Source organism: Dendropsophus ebraccatus, chromosome 9, assembly GCF_027789765.1.
Source record: "Dendropsophus ebraccatus isolate aDenEbr1 chromosome 9, aDenEbr1.pat, whole genome shotgun sequence".
Classification (NCBI taxonomy): domain Eukaryota; kingdom Metazoa; phylum Chordata; class Amphibia; order Anura; family Hylidae; genus Dendropsophus; species Dendropsophus ebraccatus.
Window position 1 is genome coordinate 80,373,055 of NC_091462.1, and position 23,138 is coordinate 80,396,192.

The window sequence follows — 23,138 nt, forward strand, 5'->3', positions numbered from 1 at the left end:
ATATTTTTAAGTATTGTCAGGCTTCACTACATTTTTCCCCCAAAGAAGAGTGATACGGTAGTAATGATGGTGTCATCAGTCCCCTGTGTATTTCCAAGGATGCATCAGCAGAACGTAGTCAAATGTATCTGTAAATTTTGGGCACCTGCAATGAAACTTGTGCCACAACTTCACAGTAACTAGAAGGCAGCCGTAACCATCTAAGTTATTTGCATGTCGAGTATCTGAAAAGCTCCTCACAGAACATCCATACCATTTGGTTTCTGGTTTTGAATGAGATTACAAATGGGTAAACGCTGCCCAACAAGTTATTATTATGATGGGTTACTGCAATCCTGTCAGTCCTGTGGGCTTCGCTGTCAGAATCTTCCTCCTGACTGTCTCAAGTACAATCAATGCTCTCGTAAGTAGTATTTACATTTTTTTTCTAATGCTACTCTCCAGTTATCATCAAATAATTTAGATCCTTAACTACACAGCAAGGTAAAACCTGCTTTCTAGTTTTTTTATGCATTTTTTATGTTTTGCTTCAAGCTTTATAATAACTTTCTGTCGGCAAGATGTAATGTGCCATCTGTTCTTGACTCTTCATCGCTTCCATCCAGATGGTTGCTGGCCAAGGTTGAATGAAACTGAAGAGGTTGTCCCATTATTAAATATTAACTTACTTTGATACATCATGCAGAACATAACATTTTCTGAATTGGAGCTTTTTTAAAAAAAAATACTTCTCTGTAAATGTTGTTACATACTCTCCACAGATCCCTCTGGCGTTCTTTTTATGTCCTCTTAGAATGCCTAAAGCTACCAAACTGGGGTAAGGGGTGTGAACCTGGGATATGGCTAGGGGGTCTGACAGTGACCACCCTGCAGGAGAAAATGGTGCGGCAAGACAACACAGGCCACACTGAAATTTGTGAAAAATCAACATTCAGTTTACTATTAAAATATAACTAGCTTAGCAGGTTTAATATTTACATGTCTCACAAGACTAGGGTTCTCATGAAGGGGCTCAATGCATGGATACAACAGTCCACAACTTGAATTAGTTGGCAGTCTTGAATGGGGCTCTTATGGTCTACCTAGTGATTGCAGTCTGTCACATATCATAGTCTGATCATGCAGGGTGCTCTTGTTCTACCGGATCCAATAACTGCTGACTCTTCTGCACTTACTGTACATTCCCAGGCATGTTTACATATACATACTGTGGATTTACCTACAATATCTGCTGAAAGCTTTTTCCAAGCATCTACTACTCTTTCAGATTTTGCATCAACAAACCTCAGATTGTGTCCCCTTGTTCTTGGGTTCAGTTTCTTATTTAAAACACTTCCCTCCTGAACCTTATGCTCTTGTATATGCTCTACATATTGAGGCTGGGTTCACACTACGTATATTTGAGGCTGTATTTTTGAGGCTGTATAGCAACCAAAACCAGGAGTGGATTGAAAACACAGAAAGGCTCTGTTCACATAATGTTGTTCACATAATTGAGTGGATGGCCGTCATTTAATAGCAAATATTTGCTGTTATTTTAAAACAACGGCTGTTATATTGAAATAATGGCAGTTAGTTATCATTATATGACGGCCATCCACTCAATTACAACATTATGTGAACAGATCCTTTCTGTGTTTTCAATTCACTCCTGGTTTTGGTTGCTATGAGGACCTGACTTGCGGACCAAATACTGCCTGAAATGTACGTAGTGTGAACATAGCCCCAAAGGTTTTGATCATGTCATGTTTCTCTTTCTTTCCCCAGACTATATAGATTTATTATTTAAAGGGAACCAATCAGCCCAATTGGGCTGATATGGTTCCCTGGAGTACAGTATAAAGCTCCTGCAGTAGCCATGGCACATACCGATCGCGGCTACAGCAGGAGCTTTATACCAGGTGTGGGGAATAGCTCTGGTCGATCTTAGGTAGCAGTGCAGTAAGCAGGGACACAGACAGGATAACGTCCAATTTAAGTGTTTTTATTTCACACTTAGCTTCAAAACACAAAGCAAACCTTAACAAAGGCTTAAACACAAATAAACCCTGCTCGGCTGAGCACTTACTAATACATAACCGCTCCCTGACTATACGTGGGACCAGCTATCCAGCCCACGGGTATAAATACCAAAATATGGTGTGGCCCATGCAATACCTTCCGTATTCCAGCAGACAGCTCTCCAGGTATGGCCACACTCAGCACTGCAGTGAGCTTCTTTTTAAGGCCCTCATGACCCCCAGCTGTGGGCTATGGAAGCCCAGGACCGAAGCCCGGGTGGAGTGAGCGTCCCACTGCCAACCTCACTCACTCCAGAAAAAGCAGGTCCCAGTACGTATTTTTACAATCTGTCTATGTTAGCTATGGCCAACACAGACAACCAGGCTATCAATCCTGCTTTACCTGTGTCTAGGTTAACCCCTTGGTTACCAGAGACACACCCAGGGCTTACCAGACACAGTTTAACCACTTCAGTGGCAGATATCTGTGCTCCCAAACCATGCCTCTCTTACATTCCCTCCCCCTCAGTTTAGACCCACTGGGGCAAACTCCTGACATCAAACAATGGGTCCGGGACAAGGCATCCGCGTTGCCTTGCAGTCTCCTGGCTCGATGCTCCACTGAAAAACTAAAATTTTGCAGAGACAAGAACCACCTTGTGACTCTGGCATTTCTCTCTTTTGACTTACTCATCCAAGTGAGCGGTGAGTGGTCAGTTATCAGACGGAACCGTCGCCCCAACAAGTAATATCTTAGTGCCTCTAATGTCTATCGCCAGACATTCCCTTTCTACGATGCTGTAATTTTTCTCGGCTGGTGTGAGTTTTCTGCTCAGGTAGGTAACGGGATGCTCCTCTCCGTTCACCTCCTGTGACAGAACAGCTCCCAGCCCTACCTCTGAAGCATCCGTCTGCACAATAAATTCTCTCTTGAAGCTTGGCGTAATGAGGACGGGGGATCCACACAACGCCAACTTCAAGCCCTGAAAAGCGCTTTCTGCTTCTGCATTCCACCGCACCATGACTGACCCTTTTCCTTTCAAAAGGTCGGTCAGGGGAGCAGACACTGTGGCGAAGTTGGGTATAAACCGCCTGTAATACCCAACAATGCCCAAGAATGCCCTGACCTGTTTGGTGCTCACAGGTTGAGGCCACCCCTGGATAGCATCGACCTTGTTGACCTGGGGCTTAATTACACCTCGTCCAATCACATACCCCAAGTAGCGTGTCTCCTCCATCCCAACAGCACACTTCTTGGGGTTTGCAGTAAGGCCAGCTGCCCTTAGAGAGTCCACTACGGCTTGTACTTTGGCCAAGTGACTCTCCCAGCCATAGCTGAAGATGATAATATCATCCAGATATGCTGATGCGTATCTCCTGTGAGGCTTCAGCACTATGTCCATTAGGCGTTGGAACGTCGCGGGGGCCCCGTGAAGTCCGAACGGTAACACGACATAGTGGAAAAGACCCTCAGGGGTGATGAAGGCTGTCTTTTCTTTAGCGCTCTCCGTCAGGGGTACTTGCCAGTATCCCTTGGTGAGATCGAGCGTAGTGAAATACCGAGCGCTTCCCAGTCTTTCAATAAGCTCGTCTACACGCGGCATGGGATAGGCGTCAAATTTTGAAACTTCGTTTAACTTTCTAAAATCGTTACAAAAACGAAGAGTCCCATCTGGTTTGGGAATCAGAACAATGGGACTGGCCCATTCACTTTTGGACTCTTCTATGACGCCTAACTGTAGCATGTTCCGTACCTCCTCTGCAATGGCCTGCCGACGTGCCTCAGGGACTCGGTATGGTCTTAGACGGATTTTTACCCCTGGCTCTGTGACAATGTCATGCTTGATTACAGACGTGTGCCCAGGTAATTCCGAAAACACGTCTGTATTCCTGGCTACAAATTCCCTAGCCTCTTGGCGTTGTCCTTTTGTGAGGGTTTCAGAAATTGTCACATCTGCACCGGCCACTGCAGGCTTAACTGTAGCCTTAGGGGGTAGTACAGAAGGGAGATTAGCTGGAGACCTTTCTGTAAGCAGACTCTCCCTGTCCTTCCAAGCTTTCAGCAAATTGACATGGTACACCTGCTCAGGCTTCCTCCTACCAGGCTGACGTACCCTATAGTTAACTTCCCCCACCTTCTCGATTATCTCATAGGGTCCCTGCCACTTGGCAAAAAATTTGCTTTCCACTGTGGGAATTAGAACCAAAACCCGGTCGCCCGGGTTAAAGGTCCTTACTGTGGCGGACCTGTTGTAGACCAGGCTTTGAGCCCTTTGAGCAGCCTCCATGTGCTCCTTAACAATGGGCATAATGGCCGCCATTCTGTCCTGCATACCAGCAATGTGGTCTATAATACTTTTGTGGGGGATGGGTTCCTGCTCCCAAGTCTCCTTTGCAATATCCAACAGGCCTCTGGGATGTCTACCATAGATCAACTCAAAGGGAGAAAACCCAGTAGAGGCCTGTGGTACCTCCCGAATGGCAAACATTAAATAGGGTAACATTACATCCCAGTCCCTCCCATCCTTGTCCACCACCTTTTTCAGCATGCTCTTCAAGGTTTTATTAAACCTTTCTACTAGTCCGTCTGTCTGAGGATGGTATACAGACGTGCGTAGCTGTTTTATGTTGAAGAGTTTACACAGTTCCTTGGTGACTTTGGACATGAAAGGGGTACCCTGATCCGTAAGGATTTCCTTGGGTAGTCCCACTCGGCAAAACATGGCAAATAGCTCCTTGGCTATCAGCTTTGCCGATGTGTGCCGCAGTGGGATGGCCTCAGGATAACGGGTAGCATAGTCCATTACTACCAGTATATGCTGGTGCCCCCGAGCAGACCTAACCAATGGACCTACCAAGTCCATGGCGATCCTTTCAAATGGGACCTCGATGATGGGTAGAGGTACCAGCGGATTTCGAAAATGTCCCATGGGTGCATGCAATTGACATTCGGGGCACGACTCACAGTAACGTTTTACCTCACCGTATACCCCTGGCCAATAGAATCGCTGCAAGATGCGATCCAACGTTTTTGTGGTCCCTAGGTGTCCACCAAGCACATGTTTATGAGCCAACATCAGAACCGTTTGGCGATAAGGCTGTGGTACCAGCAATTGCTCACAGGTCTCACCCCGCAACTTATCAACTCGGTATAGTAGGTCTTGGTCAACCATAAAGTGGGGAAATATTTGATCAGCATTGGCGTGCTGTGGCACCCCATTCACTACCACAACATTTTCCCTTGCCCGGACTAGTGTGGGGTCCTGGAGCTGGGCGGTGCCAAAGTTGTCACGGGATACCTCCAAATCCGACAACTGTGGCCCGGTCACTGACTCCTCAGTCTCACCTGCCATTACCTCTAGGGGAAATACAGAATTAACATTATTTTCTTCACAGGTCACCCCTACGGCAGGTACCCCAGAGTCTGGGTCATTGGGCTCAGGGTCTAGGTCTTGTCCTTTCTGTTTGGGGGGTACTCTAGGCGGTGGGCTCCCCGACCTTTGATTTCTCCGCCACAGAGTCCAGAACAAGGGGAAGTCCCGTCCCAAAATAAGGTCATGGGGCAAGTTCATGACAACCCCTACCTCATGTTGTCTCTCTCCACAGGAGGTCTGGATGGCAACAGCCACGGTGGGATAGACTTTTACATCTCCATGAATACACAGGACCCCTACTGTGTGGCCCGTTACAGACCCAGGGTCGATATGGGATCCATTAATTAGTGTCACCCGACTTCCAGAGTCCAGCAGGGCCAGGACCTGGCGCCCTGCTACCGTCACCTGGCATAGGTGGCACTCATCGACAGAGCCTGGAATGGCAGCCGTATAAACCGGGGCTGCATAAAGGGACACCCTCCGTGCAGAGCTGCAGTCCATAGGCTCAGGGGGCAATTGGCTGCAATATGGCCAGGCTCCTGGCAGGACCAACAGATGGGAGCCTCCCCCCTCCTCCTCCCCTGGGGCATCTCCCGGACATAGGGATTTGATCTTGCCCGGGAACTAGCAGATACCATGGGCCTTCGGGGCTTGGGGTTGGCCGGGGACTGAGAGGCCTTCTTCGTCAGAGCTTGGGTAGCCCAGTACCTCTCCACCATCCCCACCAGAGCATTTGCATCGGTTGGGTCCCCATGCCCCACCCACTGCTGTATCTCCCCCGGCAAGGCCCTCAGAAAGCGGTCCAAGACAACCTTCTCCACCATCTGGGCCGGGGTTGATGTCTCCGGCTGAAGCCACTTGCGGACCAGGTGGATGAGGTGGTGCATCTGGGTCCTGGGTGGTAACGCCTCTTGGTACCTCCAGCTATGGACTCTTTGAGCCCGAAGGTGTAGATCAACTCCTAAGCGGGCTAAGATCTCTGCTTTCACCGTGGCATAATCCCAGGCTTCCTGCTCGCTTAGGTCAAAGTATGCCTGCTGTGGCTCTGCGATAAGGAAGGGTGCCAACACTTCAGCCCAGTATTGCTGTGGCAGCCTTTCGCGGGTAGCCAATCTTTCGAAGCCCATCAGGAATGCCTCTACGTCATCCTCGGACGTCATCTTTGTCATGGCTTTCCGGACTTCCCTCCTGGCGTCATGCTCCGGCATCGCTGGACCCAGCTTTTGTTGTGCAGCCGCTAGTGCTGTCATCTGCTGTGCTAGCAGTCTGTTAGTTTCTTGCTGCTGTAAGTTGGACTGAACCAGCTGCTTTATCAGCTCCTCCATGGTTGTGGCTTTTTGCTTGAGCGCTGTTGAAAGCCAGGACATGCAACAAGTGTATGCTTCACTGCACCATGCCCGCTCCGAGCCACCATATGTGGGGAATAGCTCTGGTCGATCTTAGGTAGCAGTGCAGTAAGCAGGGACACAGACAGGATAACGTCCAATTTAAGTGTTTTTATTTCACACTTAGCTTCAAAACACAAAGCAAACCTTAACAAAGGCTTAAACACAAATAAACCCTGCTCGGCTGAGCACTTACTAATACATAACCGCTCCCTGACTATACGTGGGACCAGCTATCCAGCCCACGGGTATAAATACCAAAATATGGTGTGGCCCATGCAATACCTTCCGTATTCCAGCAGACAGCTCTCCAGGTATGGCCACACTCAGCACTGCAGTGAGCTTCTTTTTAAGGCCCTCATGACCCCCAGCTGTGGGCTATGGAAGCCCAGGACCGAAGCCCGGGTGGAGTGAGCGTCCCACTGCCAACCTCACTCACTCCAGAAAAAGCAGGTCCCAGTACGTATTTTTACAATCTGTCTATGTTAGCTATGGCCAACACAGACAACCAGGCTATCAATCCTGCTTTACCTGTGTCTAGGTTAACCCCTTGGTTACCAGAGACACACCCAGGGCTTACCAGACACAGTTTAACCACTTCAGTGGCAGATATCTGTGCTCCCAAACCATGCCTCTCTTACACAGGGAAAAATGACTTTTATTCCCCCGGCTCGTGACAGACACGGGCGGGGAAGTAGTCATCTGGGTGGTTCCCCGCCCGTGTCTAGTCACAGCGCTCTGCTTGTCAGCGCGCTAGGTGGGATGATTGACAGGCAGAGAGGCCAGTAATGGACCTCTCTGCCTGTCAATCATTCCTGCAGAGCATGCTGACAGGCAGAGCGCTCTGACAAGACAAGGGCAGGGAGCCGCCCAGATGACTACTTCCCCGCCCGTGTCTGTCACGAGCCTTTTGTGGCACAGCAATTTTGCTATGAATTTTATCATAGGCTTTCCTGTCCAGCAAATACACAAACTTTACGACCAAACCCTTTCCTATGTCACTTACAAACGTATAAAAAAATAGCACACACTATTAGGTACAGGGCCTGACAGAGATAGCATAAACCCTTAAACCTAAGATGTAAAAATTGTATGAGGAGAGTGTGCACCAAATCCTAACAGGAGTAGGAGTATGCAAAGGCAATGGTTTTACCTCATCCCTGGAACTAAATAAAGTTGAGACTTCCTCCAACATCGGTAGAATCTAGAACATGAAACGGAACAAACAGAGAAAGGCTATAATGGAAAGATTTAAAACTTGTGTTTCTGTCCAACTCTTGGTTTTGGTTAAAAAAAAACAAGCAAATTGATCTCCAAAATGGTTGAAAAACAAAGTAAGAGCATTTGTTCAAGAACAAAGTGAGAAACTAATGGTACAAATCCTACTACAAATACTACAGTAAAAATCCCCTGAAAATAATCATTACATAAGGGCCCTATTAAATGCTTGCTACAAATGAGTCCCAATGTAGTAGATCGGTTCTCCTTTACTGAGACTATTACAAGGTTCACACAACTGACTAGAAAGGCTGCACTAACAATCACTGGATCATTTGTTCTGCCTTTTGATTTTTTGACAGTCAAAAGAACTGATCATCTGATGAACGAGGATCTGCTTGTCACTTGTCTGCTGATAATCACCTCATGCAATAGGGCCCTTAGTTATGTTATCCAAGTAGAAAGGACTACAATTATAGACATGGTCCATTGACAAAGAGTGGTGCCATTGATATGGATGCACCTTAAGAATGCTGCCTTATTGACTGTCTGTTCTGAATTAACAGTTATAAAGTTTATAGTGCCCACTGAGTAACCACACTAACACATTAATGGTCAAGGTGGATTCCCTTTATTCAAAGATGGCAGGCAGTATATACATACTGGAGGGGGGTGTTCTTCTACTAAGGCTTGTGTAAGTACTTAATTGGCTGAGGTAAAAAAAGAGTTACTTGCATAGCACTAGTGTTTACTTACAAAAGCTTTCACGAAGGTAAACATCTATACATGCTTAGAAGGTCAGTGCCATATTGTAATGGCTTCACTAAATATACAATATATGACATTGTTAACACCGTGTAAAGCAGCTATGCTTTTTCTAATATCAGATGGAAAATAGAGAGATGCCATTGTTTTTGCTCATGGTCTTTTGCAGAGATATCAAATAGCATTTTTACTTGGAAGCTTAAGTGCCACAGAAGTGATGCTGAGCCACAACATGCATGTCTCCTCCCTCCCACATCCTCCCTGCCTTGACTAATTGATGTACATGGCTGTAGGCAAGACATGGAGGGTGTGGAAGATCAGAGGCATGCATGCTGTGGCTCATCATTACTCCTGTGGAACTTCAGCTTCCAAGTAAAAATGCAATTTTATAACTCTGCAAATGACCATGAGCAAAGACAATGGCATCTCTCTATCTTCCATCTGGATGTGTCTGCAGCTCTGAACCTGGTAAGGGCCTGACCAAGTTGCTTTAATTGTAACCTTTAAGTGTAATATGGTTTTAAATCCTGGAACAATGATAATAAGGGTGACTTCACACAGTCAGGCTTATAGGTTAAAATCATTGATGCCAAGGTCAGAACCAGGTTATATAGAGGACAGATCATAAAGCAAAGTCTGGCATTTCTCCTCTTTATAATTCTAGTCCTGGTTAGTTTTTATTGATTACAATTAAAACACCATAGCAAGTGTAATGCCTGTATAACCACCACATAGGCTGTTATGTCCCAGAAGTGATGTCAGAGGAATTTCCCCACGTGCAGGGAAGCCCTTTGACTGTAGGTGAATTAAATTTCACTTCTGCTTTGACCGTCAGTTTTGTGCAGCAATAATATGACAACGGTGAGCAACTTAATTAAGAGAAAACACCTGTGAACTACAGCTAAAATCTTGTTGCAGGGCATAGAAACCTGTTGTAAATACAAAGGAATACAGCAGCCTCAATGAATAACAAGCTGATCAGTATGGTGAACATTATCTAATGAACTACTGAACGTTTTTCTACAATAAAAGGAAATACGGAACAACTACTGTAATAACCGCTTCTCTATTGAGTGATGTGCATAGATATCAGGAGCAGTGATCACAGAGGTCATAGTGATCATGTGACTAAGCATGTCTTCCCTAGGATGATGGTAAAAGGAAGCTGCTGTTGAGTATAAAAGGCAATTTTTAATGTATTGAAACATATACTGCGAAATAATTCTGATCTTTTGAAGGCTAATTTTTTTTTTTACGTAAAGGTTTTTGGGCAACTATGAATCTTATCAGTCTGGTCAATAACCAATCATGAGACCAGAAGGACAGGTAAAAAGTATCTGCTACTTGCTGCTACTCCATTTGCTTGGGGGAGTAAGGACCCCTGTTCACTTGGTCATTTAGTAGTCAGGTCCCTATCAATCATATATGTATCACCTCTTTTGTGCATAGGTCTTGCTCACCTCTTCATAAATATACTATTACCCCCTACATATTCCTGTATGTAGCCCCTTATTAGCCCCTTAAATAGTCTCCCAACAATGGACGTTAGGCTTACAGGCAGGGGCGTAGCTAGGATTCATGGGGCCCCATAGCAAAAAACTGTACGGGGCCCCATGAATCCTGCACACACAGAGGCACCATTAACGTATATACAGATACGCCACTGACATACACACATATATACGCTGTAATGTGATTACACTAGTGCTGATGTATACACCATGAGTAGACTGTACACAGGGAAATCATCTCAGTGTAATAAGAAATACTCAACCAGAAATAAAAGAAAATGCAGCAGATATTAATGGTGGGTTGTTTTATTAGAGCCCAGCATTAATAGAAGCTGCTGCAGAACATCTTTGGGAGCAAACCTGTCAATCACTTGAGACACTACTGACATACACAAACACACACATATACACCAGTGCTATAGACATTGCTGACATACACACACACACATAGCCACAGATACATACACATAATGACATATACATATGTACACAGATACATACACTGACATATACATATACCCACAGATACATATATACACTCACTGACACAGATACACAGCACTTACAGCTCCCAGGCTTCCCCCCTCCTCCTCCTGTAGTCTGGGCTGATCTTCACATGGAAGTATTCAGGACCTTTGGGTCATGTGACCCAAAGGCCCTTCATCCCTCTCCTGTGCCGTGCAGGACCTGGCAGGACCTGAACAGTGCAGTGGCGGGTCCAGTCCACTGGATCCCTGGGGAAGCGGGGAACAGTGGTCAGATGTCAGTGTCAGTACCTACCATGAAGGCAGGGCAGGCTTCCTTGGGCCCCCTTCCTGCAGGGGCCCCATAGCTGTCGCCTTCCCTGCCTTCATGGTAGCTACGCCACTGCTTACAGGTCTATAATTACCTGGGGAATACCTAAAACCTTTCTTGAAGATTGTCACTACATTTTCACTACAGCAGTCCATTGGCACAATGCCAGTCACCAAAGAATCTGTAAATTTTTCATACAATGGTAAAGAAATGGCAGAACGTAGTTCTCTGAGAACTCTTGGGTGTAATCCATGAGGCTCTGGAGCTTTGTTTATATCATTTATCTTTGACCATATGTACATGAAAGCGAAACTATGAACAGGTTAGAAGCATCTAACCTGCTGATATGTCCCAATAGCCCATGGGGCGCTAAGGATGAAGGTAATTTTCTTGCCTTCATCCTCTGTGCCGTTTGTGGGATATTAGCAGTTAATTTACTATGTTAATGAGGTGTTTTGGTGCACTGGAGGCTGGGCTACCACCCTCAGTGCACTGTTACCCCCCAGCTGGCCCGCCCCTCCTAGCAATTTTCTATTACATTTTGTCCTTTACTTTATTTACTGAAGACAGGCGCTGGTCTGCTGCTAATCTGCAGGGCAGTACCATGGCTTCCCATGTGCCTAGGAGCTGGTGAAGATTTCAACTACAGTTCACTTCTTTTTTTTAGTTATAAATTGTGGTAAATCTAGGGGTTGCAGGAGGACACACTCATTCGCACAAACTCCTCCTTAAACTAAGCCCAATCAACTTGGCAAACAGTGTAAAATGTTCCACTTTTTTTTGCTACAAACAGGGTTGGTACGAAAATGTGCTACTTTTGACAAAAAACTATTGTAGTTTGTTGATACCTTTTCCCTTTTAAATATTAGTAACCGCTTAAAGTGACAAACGTAATATTAGTCTAGTACTTTTTCACTCTCTATTTTCAAAATTCTCACACCTAATATCATTGCATCATTAGGAAGATTTGCATTCATGGAAAAATAATTGAAGCCAAATGGGCTGCTAATTTCTTTACCCCAAAACACATGTATACCAATCATAAGTCATAACATTAGGCGAACTGACCATTATGTGGCTATGCAATCCCATAAGCAGTAAGCGACAATGCACTATGTTCTGCGACTTTTATATCTTAAAATTCCAAATACTCTTAAAGGGATATTTAAATCTCAAAGTGGTGTTCCCATCTCATTTAAACATGGCTAGACATGGTTGGGAGGCAGAGAACACCCTAAGCCATGAGTTACACAATTTGCATAACTACCATTGACATTATTGGGAGTAGCACAAATATAGTAGCTCACAAAGCTTCACTGGTTACCTAACTCTTGTAAACAGTGTGGCTCTTGGGGCTGTGCTATTTGCATAACTTCAATTATCATATATATATATATATATAGGATAGATGTAATAGATATGGATCCAAATGGTTCCCAACATGCTTCACTAAGTACAACAGACTAATAACTGTGTACTTTGAAGTCTATGAGGGTTATGGACGGAGCCATATTACCAGCTGCTGCTGCCCTAGGCACTAAACCTGAAGACGCCCCATTTTCACTCACCAATTAGTATCAGGATTTTTTAGTTCCTGAACATCATATTGATATATGATCAGTCTTAGGCCGTATTCCCACATTTACTGTACGTCACCACATGTAGCCGAAACCAGACCCTCATGTGTTAACCAATAGGCGTATGGCCAATAATCCTGGTAACAGCACACTACTACTGGGGAAAAAATGGGAGCCTGGTTTCGGCCACATGCATTTCTCTACATGTAGAAATATTGTCTGAATCGCGTTTTTCATGTTTTTTAAATGCTTAAAACAAACAAATTTCCACATTGAATAAATAATTAGAGCAGCTGCATATTGTCTGAAGGAATTCTCACCACAGGATTGGTAATAGCTCCAGACCTGAACAATACCGCCACACTGTGACTGTGCTTGGGTAACACCACCACACCAGACCTTACCAATACCATTGTACTGTGACTGGATAACACCACCATACCAGACCAGACCAATACCATCATACTGTGACTGGGTAACACCACCATACCAGACCTGACCAATACCACCACACCAGACCTTACCAATACCACCATACCCCCATCCCTCGGAAAGACACTAGATTTTCTGGCAAGTCTGAACGGGAAGTGGGAGAGTAAAAAAAAAAATTCATTGTTTCCTTCCCCCTGCAAGGTACTGCCCTAGGACCACAGGTGCCTAATGGTAAATATAGCCCTGGTTATGGAATGATCTTTAGGCTAGGGCTACACACTGATTTTGGTCACAAAGCACCACGTGATGGTAAGTGAGTAGGTTTGTGTTGTGACCCAAAAGTGGGAGACAGATGGGAGAAATCCATTGTGGCCTCTTGGGGGTCACAATGTGACCCCATTCACTTACTTGTTATGTCAGGATGCATGAGCTGTGTTGTGGCCACAATTTTCTTGTAGCCCTAGCCGTATATCCGCAAATCTCCATATCATTGCATCATTGCCCCCATTGTCCATTACATTTTTCTAATTGCACTTTGTTATTTTTGTTATTTTGTATAGGGACAACAAATTCCCCAGCGACGTACAAAGAGGTCCCGCCCACGAGAGCCGGGATCACGATCACATATAAAACAAGAGGTAACTAGGAAGCTGAAAACATTTTGGGATATTTCCAAAATGTCTTTGACTAGAGATTTTAGTCTAATATACACACAAAGTCCTACTTATGAACAGGCATGTGGGGTTATAGTAAAAGGTCTACTATATATGCCACATATTCTATTTATAAACAGACAGACTAATGCTAGTGTCCCCTCCATCCTATTATGCTGACCATTACTAAAAGTATCATAGATTTTCCCCAATGGTTTTTTACAAATCTCTGATAACTTTCATGCTTTCAAGTTTTCAGCACAGAGGGGGACACTTGTCAAAGTTACGGCCAGGAAGTACGCAAGGGAGAAGGCGCAGATTCGCCCCTTCCCTCTGGCGTAAACCTGCAGTATCCCCCGCTCCTCAATTATCCTGATTAACGCATGCTCACAGGTGAACATGGTGAATATGTACACTAGTTCAGCAGCAGGCGTAGATTTCTGGACCAGCCCCAGACTAGCCCATAGGAAATGGCAGCGGTCTTCCCTATTACACAAAGGAGCTATTACGCCAAGACATTATCGGTTGTAACAGCCGATAATCAGCCATATATGGCCCATAATCACTTGGTGTAATAGGGCTTTAAGATGTAATAAAGAGTTTATCTCTGCATGCACTATAGATTTATGGAAAAGATTAAATGGGCAATGTCTCTTTAAAAAACAATTGACATACAGTATGAGGCTATGTTCACACTACATATCTTTCCGGCTGTAGTTCGTACGCAGCCGTACATGTGCGGCTGAAAGTACGGCCGTGGGAAAAATAGACATGCGGCCGGATTGCAAACATGCGGGCGAACCACGAACATACGCCCGTAGTACAGTTATGCTTCCTTAGCTTGTTTCGAAGCGGTCTGAAACAGGTCATTTACTTGGAAATCTTCGCCCAGCCCAATAAAACACACAGAACCTTTTGGATCTAAAAATCATGTTCAATTTGGCTGAAATAAGTACTCAGTACGGGACCGCATGGAAATCCACGGCCGTGAGTTGGAACATTTCCGTCCTCAAACAATGGTCTTGTTCATTTTTCACGGTGCTGTATACGATCTGGCCGTAAGCTCATACGTAGTGTGCATTGTGCGGCCGTATATAGTATACTTTCAAGCGAATGCATCAACCTCAAAACTACGTGCGTATATTCGCAGTTCGCACTACGGCCGGAAAGATACGTAATGTGAACATAGCCTTAGGGTAGATTTATAAAACTGGTGTAAAGTAGAATTGTCTCAGTTGCCCCTAGCAACCAATCAGATTCCACCTTTCATTTTTCAAAGAATCTGTGAGGAATGAAAAGTGGAATCTGATTGGTTGCTAGGGGCAATTAAGACAATTTTACTTTACACCAGTTTGATAAATCTCCCCCATTGTGTAGACATGTCAAAGGTTTTGATTGGAGTTTGGGTGTTCAGACCCGACCAATTGCTACAAGGAGCCAGGAGACATACGTTAAGTGCATTTCCTTCCAGCTCATGCCATGCCATATGACCAAGACAGACTCCTAATGTAAATCTATGGGACTGTACTGGTCGTGTGGACAGCGAGTGTGAAGAGAGGCAATAGCGAGCAGTCTGAACACTCAGAACCCGTTTGAAAACTTTCGACATGTCTCTACGCACATTGTATGACACCAGCCGTTCTGTGATCTGGCACCCGAACGTGCCTGCATCCCAATTCACCAGAGCACACAATGGAAAATGCGGCTGCAGCTGCATTTTCCATTGTGTGAACTGTAAGGGGGAGATTTATCAAACATGTAAAGTGAAACTGGCTCAGTTGCCCCTAGCAACCAATCAGATCTCATCTTTAATTTTCCAAAGAGTCTGTGAGGAATAAAAGGTGGAATCTGATTGGTTGCTAGGGGCAACAGAGCCAGTTGTACCTTACACCATGTTTGATAAATCTCCCCCTAAGTGTTGAACGGCTGCTATTCAATTAATAGCGGCCGCAAAAAACTGACATGTCAATTTTTCCTGCGGCTGCTAGGAATCCTGGCCGAAGTGTATACTATGTATATACACTCCGGCTGGGATTCCATTGAAATTAATGCAACGTATACTTTTAATTTATCACAGCCAGTGTTGCAGTTTGCAACAATGGCTGTGATTATTTCAAAATATATGTGGTGTGGACATAGCTTTAATGATAGGTATGCTTTTAGCATTTCAAGGAGTCAATAACGTGGTCCCTAATATCCAGCTTATATTTTGTGTCCAGTAATAACTATATACTAATAACTATAGCTCTTGACAAAGTTGCCTTGTGCAGTGTAATGCGTTGGGCCACCTTGTATTCCTCCACTCTTATACGGTCATTCGCAAGTTGTATAACATTTCACTACATACCCTTATCTGTATAGGAAATACATGTGGTGGTGTTTTTCCTGCATCAGTTTCTCTTGACATCTGATTTTGTTATATGCATAGTATGCTTTATTCATTTGGAACGTCACCCCCTCTGACTTACTTAGGGCTCATTATTGATTTTGCATCATATTTGCATTGTGGCAGAAACACTCAGCACACTTTACAGACTCTGCTATGGGTCTGTGTTTTTATATGGTTTGCTATAATAAAGATTCTTTCTACTGTATTATATAGTTTGCTTAGTTCGTGGTTCTTTTTCTTTCTCTTTGTAACACAGTAATGACAATCGTGCATTATATTGTAATAAAGGAATAAATCAATAATTGTAAGTGCAACAAACATTTCACTTGCTTAAAGTGACACTGTCACCCCCTTTGTTCATTTTGACATCTCTACACAGGTGTAAAGGGTAAATTTAGTGTTTTTCATACCTTATTTCATATCATATGTCATGGTGCTTGTTCAAGTAAAAAGTGTCCTTTTATCATCTGCAGATTGTATTAAGTGGGCGTGGCCTCGCGGCACTAGCGCCACATAACCCCGCCCACAACGGCACAATTGGCCCCGCCCCCTCGCCGGCCATTGGAACAGGCTGGCCGAAAGGTCTAGACTCCACCCCCTTTACGTTGGACAACCAATGGGCGTCAAGGGGGCGGGGCCAACCGTGCCGTTGTGGGCGGGGTTATGTGGCGCTAGTGCCGCGGGACCACGCCCACTTAATACAATCTGCAGTTGATAAAAGGACACTTTTTACTTGAACAAGCACCATGACGTATGATATGAAATAAGATATGAAAAACACTAAATTTACCCTTTACACCTGTGTAGAGATGTCAGAATGCACTAAGGGGGTGACAGTGTCACTTTAAGGTTCTTTAGGCTCCACTAGTCCAGCGCACGCCACCAACAGCAACTTGGGAGACTTCACACTGGATAAACTATGGAATACATTACAAAACATGCCATCTATATGTAAAACCGTACTCTGATGGATTCATTCATAGTAACATGTTTATTATAATTTATCTTTTCAGACCCCAATAGCCCTGTGGTTGGAAATGACAATAACTACGTGATTTGGCTGGTGTTGGCATTATTTGTTGTAGTAATATCAGTTATATTCATTGTAACAATTATGCTGCATAGAAAACGGAAGCTGCACGCAGGTAAAATGCTTTACGTTTATCATGAAAACCTCTAATTGTAGCACATGAAATATAATTTCTTGCTGAATGTTAAACATGCTGTCAATAAAAAAAACGGCTTATGCAGGAAAATGAATGGGGTATTCCAGACAGAATTTTAATCTTAAGTGGAGAGTTGGCGCTTTAAAAATAAAAAAGAAAGCATACTAGCCTTCCCCAATCCCACACAGATGCTGTGCTGATGGTGCCCAGTGCCTGCTGCTTCCTGCAGGAAGTTTTCTGCTTGAAATTCCTCGCCTACTCAGCTCTGGCAAAATTTGATGGAAGTCGAGTGGAATTCGAGGGGAATTTAAGCGGAATTCAAGCAGAATTCAAGCAGAATTTAAGCCCCCATTGACTTCTATAGGAATGTCAATTCTTTGGGCGGAAAGCAGATCTGTGGCAGAAAATTCTGCTTAGAAATTCTGCAGTGTGAACAACAGAGCGGAAATTCCATTAAACACAATAGGACATTGCTCTGTTCATATTTTACAGGAGGAATTAAGCGGAAATTAAGAGCGGATTTCTTTTCAATTCCTCGCCTATTCCTCAGTGTGCACATAACATAATAGTAAAGAGCTGTGTCATCTTAAAGTTTAAAACCATTGATAGTAGAAGCTAAGTCAATGACAGACTTCCAAAAGTCCCTGATGGCGGGACAGCAGCAATCTTCTATACTTGTGCTCGGTTACAGAGTCTATTACACAGCTCAATTATCATGCAGGAAGGGCTGCACAGACATCGTTAAAGATGTCCATGCAGCCCATGCTTTGTTGTCAAAAAATTAAAGATATACTTATCTGCCCATGTTCCTCCAATGTCCCTAAGCTTTGTCTAGGACTTCCCCAGTCACCGCAGCTGCAGCTCACACTTTTGGTCTTGTCCCTGAAGTGCGATGGCCAGTGATTTGCTGAATGGCCTGTCAGTTCAGAGACAGGTTCGGAAGTCCTGTAGGTGGCTGTGGTAAGCAGAGAATCACAAAACAAAGCAGCAGGACACCAAGGAAGCGTGGGCAGGTAAGTATAACTTTAGTATTATACACACACTATCATTAGCTGTAGGCTGTGCTACCTATTACATGTAGTGGCTGCCAGCAAACAATTTTTGAACTTGCCAAAAGAGAAGGATCAGGCGATGATCAGCTCCTCAGCTGATTGTTGTCTTTATTACGATGAGAGATATCGGCCTGATTCGCCAGATTATCGCTCCATGTAATAGGGTCCTTACATAGACAGTTATGTCTGCTGCTGATGCAATTTTCAATCATTGTAATGGAGGCAATAAATGTCTTTAAGAAAATGTCTTGAAAAATGTACCCATACTACTGTATACTATACTACACTATACTACTGTATATATATGTAGAGATTTGAATATGTGTTTATCCCCAAGTGCAGGAAAGTCTAGGCTTTACTACTATTGAGATGGGAAGAGTGAAGTTACTGAAGAAGACAAATTTTATAGCTTTTACATTTGTAAAGGAATAGCTGGGCCTTAAATGTGTACAGATGCCTCAGGGTCAATAAGCATCAGTGCACTTGTGAGACTAAAGATTTACTGAATTAGCTATACTCTTCTGAAAGCATGCAGCACAGCTTTTGGTAACTCAGATCGAAAGCCCTGGGAATTCTCAGATGATATATCTGTCAGTATTTGCATAAGCATTACTTTGCTTTTACAGTGGGGAAACTTTGACAAATAATCCATCAGATTCCTATTTACAGTTCAGATCAGTTTACAGACCAACTACATGCTATATCTACATGTGACATACATTTTAATACAATTTTATGAGATTACACATCTTAAATATATCCTGGACCCTTATGCTACATTTACACGGAACGATAATTCGCCCGATTGTACGATTAACGATGTCGGAGTAACGATTTTTTTTTCATAACGAACAGCATTTAGACGGTATGATATATCTTACGGAAAATTCGTTTTGCGATCGTGTCGCTTAAGCCTATCTCACACATTGGTTAAATCGGCGAACGACTGTTCACACGGAACGATCTGCGAATTTTTTGCAAACGATCAACGACGATTTGAGAAGTTGTTGAAAGATCAAATTGAACGATTTCTCGCTCATCGCTTGATCGCTCGCTGCGTTTACACGTACGATTTTGCACGATAATCGTTCAGTGTAAACGCAGCATTAGACAGAATTATATAACAGAGCCCCCACCTACCCACCTCACCTGCAACTACTTTTCTGCTTACAGAAGTAATTTATTTTAAAGCGAAAGTGCCATAAAGGAACAAGTTTTTTTTCCCTTACAGTGCAGGGATCCTGGTGGCGCAGTCCTTTTTTTGAAACGCCGCCCAGTTCCCACACTCGGCCGCCCGGTCCTGCACTCTATGCACTATGCATTGTGACACGGCTCCATTGATTCTATAGACAACGCATCATCCTCTGATGTCAGTGGAGACATTGCTGGATGTTGACTTTGAGATTTAGCTCTGCCTCCTGAGTAATGTCACCGTCAGCTATATATATATATATATATATATGTACACACATTTAGATGAATAAGATGTGTTTGCAGCATTCTGCCTTGTGATTAATTATGTTACAGAAAAAGCAGATGTGGTGGATACAGCTGGTGCTGCAACCTCAATAATGTGAAATAGTCTGCAGTGGAATGAGATCTGCTTTGGGAGAAGTGCTGTGGGAGGGGATTAGGCAGGGTGGGTGGACTATGATGGAGAGCTGAGGGAAAGCTGGTCCAATCTGAGTATATTTTTGCATTATTGTTTTTTTTTTTTTTTTTTTTTTTTTTTACTATACATATATTTTTTTACTATACTATACTATAGTAAAAAGAAACTAACTGCAGGTTAGAAGAATCTAATCTGCTTTTACGCTTCCATAGGGCCACAGATGTAGAGAAAAAAGTTTTTTCACCTTCAACTATGGAAACATAACAGCAAGTTAGATTCTTCTATCCTGCTGTTAGTTTCCCTTTAAAGATTAGATATTTGTTTTCTAAAGACGCGTCAGGTTTGGTTTGCTTTGCTTTACACTGACCATGTACAGTTGTGTTTTCAGGTTCTTTTGCCGAGGCCTGTAGCAACATTACAACTAAGACCAGTTTAAAAGGTGAAGATTTGGAACAAGTCCCCTGTGATGAAATAAAGAAACCAGTTGCAGAGAGTGAAGATTTGAAGAATCCCGTGGCTTACAATATGTGTGACAATGCTCTGTCTGATTATTTGTTTCCTTTGCCGGCTGTAGAGGAAGGAGCTGCTATTCTTGTCACCACAAAAACATCTGCTTGTTTTAATCCTGGCCCAGGTGTGAGGGGCGACGCTTTTGTGGAAATATAAGATCTCAATGTTCTTTTCTGGATGAAGACACCAAGCGACACCAGGAGCACTTTTCCTGTTTCATGTGTTTTTACATGCAAGGAGACTACAACTATGACTTTCATGTTACCACCTGTACTAGGATGCCATTTTATAATATTACCTAATACTATGTATATGGCAAAAACGGCACGTCAGTCATGCCAAGTGTTCTTCATACAGAGCATAAGCTAGGCTTTTTTTAATCTGGTTCAATCCACTGCCTCTATCCCTGTATCCAAACACCCTCTGGTTGGCAAAATGGCGTATAGGCACCTATTACCCAACAACTGCAACACATGCCCATGCCGCTAACCTTGCTACACCCATGTTTCATAAGTCGAGCTATGTTTTATGTGAAGGTGTCAACCCACTCCAGATTAAGAATCAGGACTTTTAGCTTGTTAACAAAGTAGGCACGAGTATGCAAAGTTTTACATTCTCTTCCTACCTTAGACTTAGAATATTCAATATATTTGAATAGTACAGCCATGACCACTGCTTAAAAAGGCTTATCTCACCATAACAACATATCCCCCATTAATAGGATAGGAAATACCTGCCTGATTTTAGGGCGTCTGATTACTGGACTCTCCGCAATCTCGAGAATCAAGACTTAATTCTCCAGTCAGAATGGACACCACTGTAATTTATTCTCTATTGGAGCTGACAAACATAGGTTATGATGCTGTTATATAAGTCCTTATGATGGGACAACACCTTCAAAAAGTATGTGTCATTTTAACTTTTTATGAAGACTAGCACAAGTTCTGGTTATTACAGGGTTGTGGCTAGGATCCTAAAACACCCCCCCTACACATTTCCCCACCTGACCCCATGCACACACAAACTACCCCACCTGACCCCCCCCCCCACACACACACACACGCTACCCACCAGACCCCCCCCCACACACACACACACACATACACACACACATACACACACACACACACACACACATACACACCATTTTCGTTGAGGAAATCCTGGCAGCTCATAATGTTAGGACAATGATAGCATGGACCAAGCAGTTGCAGAACATGTGCAGAAGTGTGAACTATCTGCACACTATACATATACTCCGAACATACATACAGTACTACAACCAAGTGCACTTAAAATATGTTAAGAGATACTGAGATGTACAACCCTAAATCCAAAATAATTTGGACACAGTAGCGGATTATAACAGGGGCGTTTCGGGCGGTAGCCCGGGGCCCTGAGCTCCTGGGGGGCCCATGACCACCCAAAAAGACTTATACTTTCAGTGGTGTACTGTCTCCTGGCTACACTTCTGCCATGATTTGCAAAAAAATCACAGTTTTTTTATGGCAATTTTGCACAAATCAGGACATCATGACATTATCTGTCCTGTACTATGAACGCCAGGCTAGTGCTGGTATAGTTACAGTGGGGTGGGGGTGGGGGCCCAGGCTTGGTGAACAGCCTGGGGCCTATGGTAAAGTTAATCCCCCCCTGTTTGGACACCACATAAAATGCTAATAAATGTAAATGAAAATACAATGAAAGGATCGGCAAATGTCAAAGACCTATGTCTTTGTCAAACCACATATCAGATGTTGAAAAGGAGACTTTTTACCATGTCTTTAATATGTAACTAAGGTATTTTCCGCTTTAAAAAACACACCTGACTATAAGAAGCACCCCTGGTTTAGACAACTAAAAGAAGGACAAAAATATCATACTAATAAACCTCCCTGGTGATCTAAGGCAATGAAGGGGTTAGTGCAGTGAAGGGCTCAAAGTTTATTGAACTGACAGGTCCATTTTAACACTCTCTGTGACAGTACAATTATACCCACACATACACAGCCCTGCTGCATCATACACACACAACCCTGCTGCATCATACACACACAGCTCTGAAGCATCATACACACACTGCCCTGCTGCATCATACACACCCAGCCCTGCTGCATCATACACACCCAGCTCTGCTGCATCATACACACACAGCCCTGCTGCATCATACACACCCAGCCCTGCTGCATCATACACACCCAGCTCTGCTGCATCATACACACACAGCCCTGCTGTATCATACAGCCCTGCTGCATCATACACACACAACTCTGAAGCATCATACACACACAGCTCTGCTGCTGCATCATACACACACAACCCTGCTGCATCATACACACACAGCTCTGAAGCATCATACACACCCAGCTCTGCTGCATCATACACACCCAGCTCTGCTGCATCATACACACCCAGCTCTGCTGCATCATACACACACAGCCCTGCTGCATCATACACACACAACTCTGAAGCATCATACACACACAGCTCTGCTGCTGCATCATACACACACAACTCTGCTGCATCATACACATCCAGTTCTGCAAAATTAAAACACACACAGCACTGCTACACAATACACACCCAGCTCTGCTACATCAAAACACACACCTCTGCTACATAAATATACATACAGGCACACACAGTGCTACAAGGGATCCCCATTCCCCATTTAAAAAAAAATGCTATCCCAAGCTGCT

The 23,138-nt window shown here is 43.9% G+C and overlaps 1 protein-coding gene across 1 annotated transcript; it reads left to right on the forward strand.

The window, feature by feature from the left end:
* Positions 1-285: 285 nt before the first annotated feature.
* TNFRSF17 (TNF receptor superfamily member 17) lies at positions 286-20,671 on the forward strand. The gene is made up of 4 exons (XM_069985412.1): positions 286-403; positions 13,618-13,695; positions 17,113-17,244; positions 20,318-20,671. The coding sequence occupies exons 1-4, from the start codon at positions 286-288 to the stop codon at positions 20,593-20,595; spliced, it is 606 nt and encodes a 201-aa protein (XP_069841513.1). The 3' UTR covers positions 20,596-20,671.
* Positions 20,672-23,138: the final 2,467 nt, after the last annotated feature.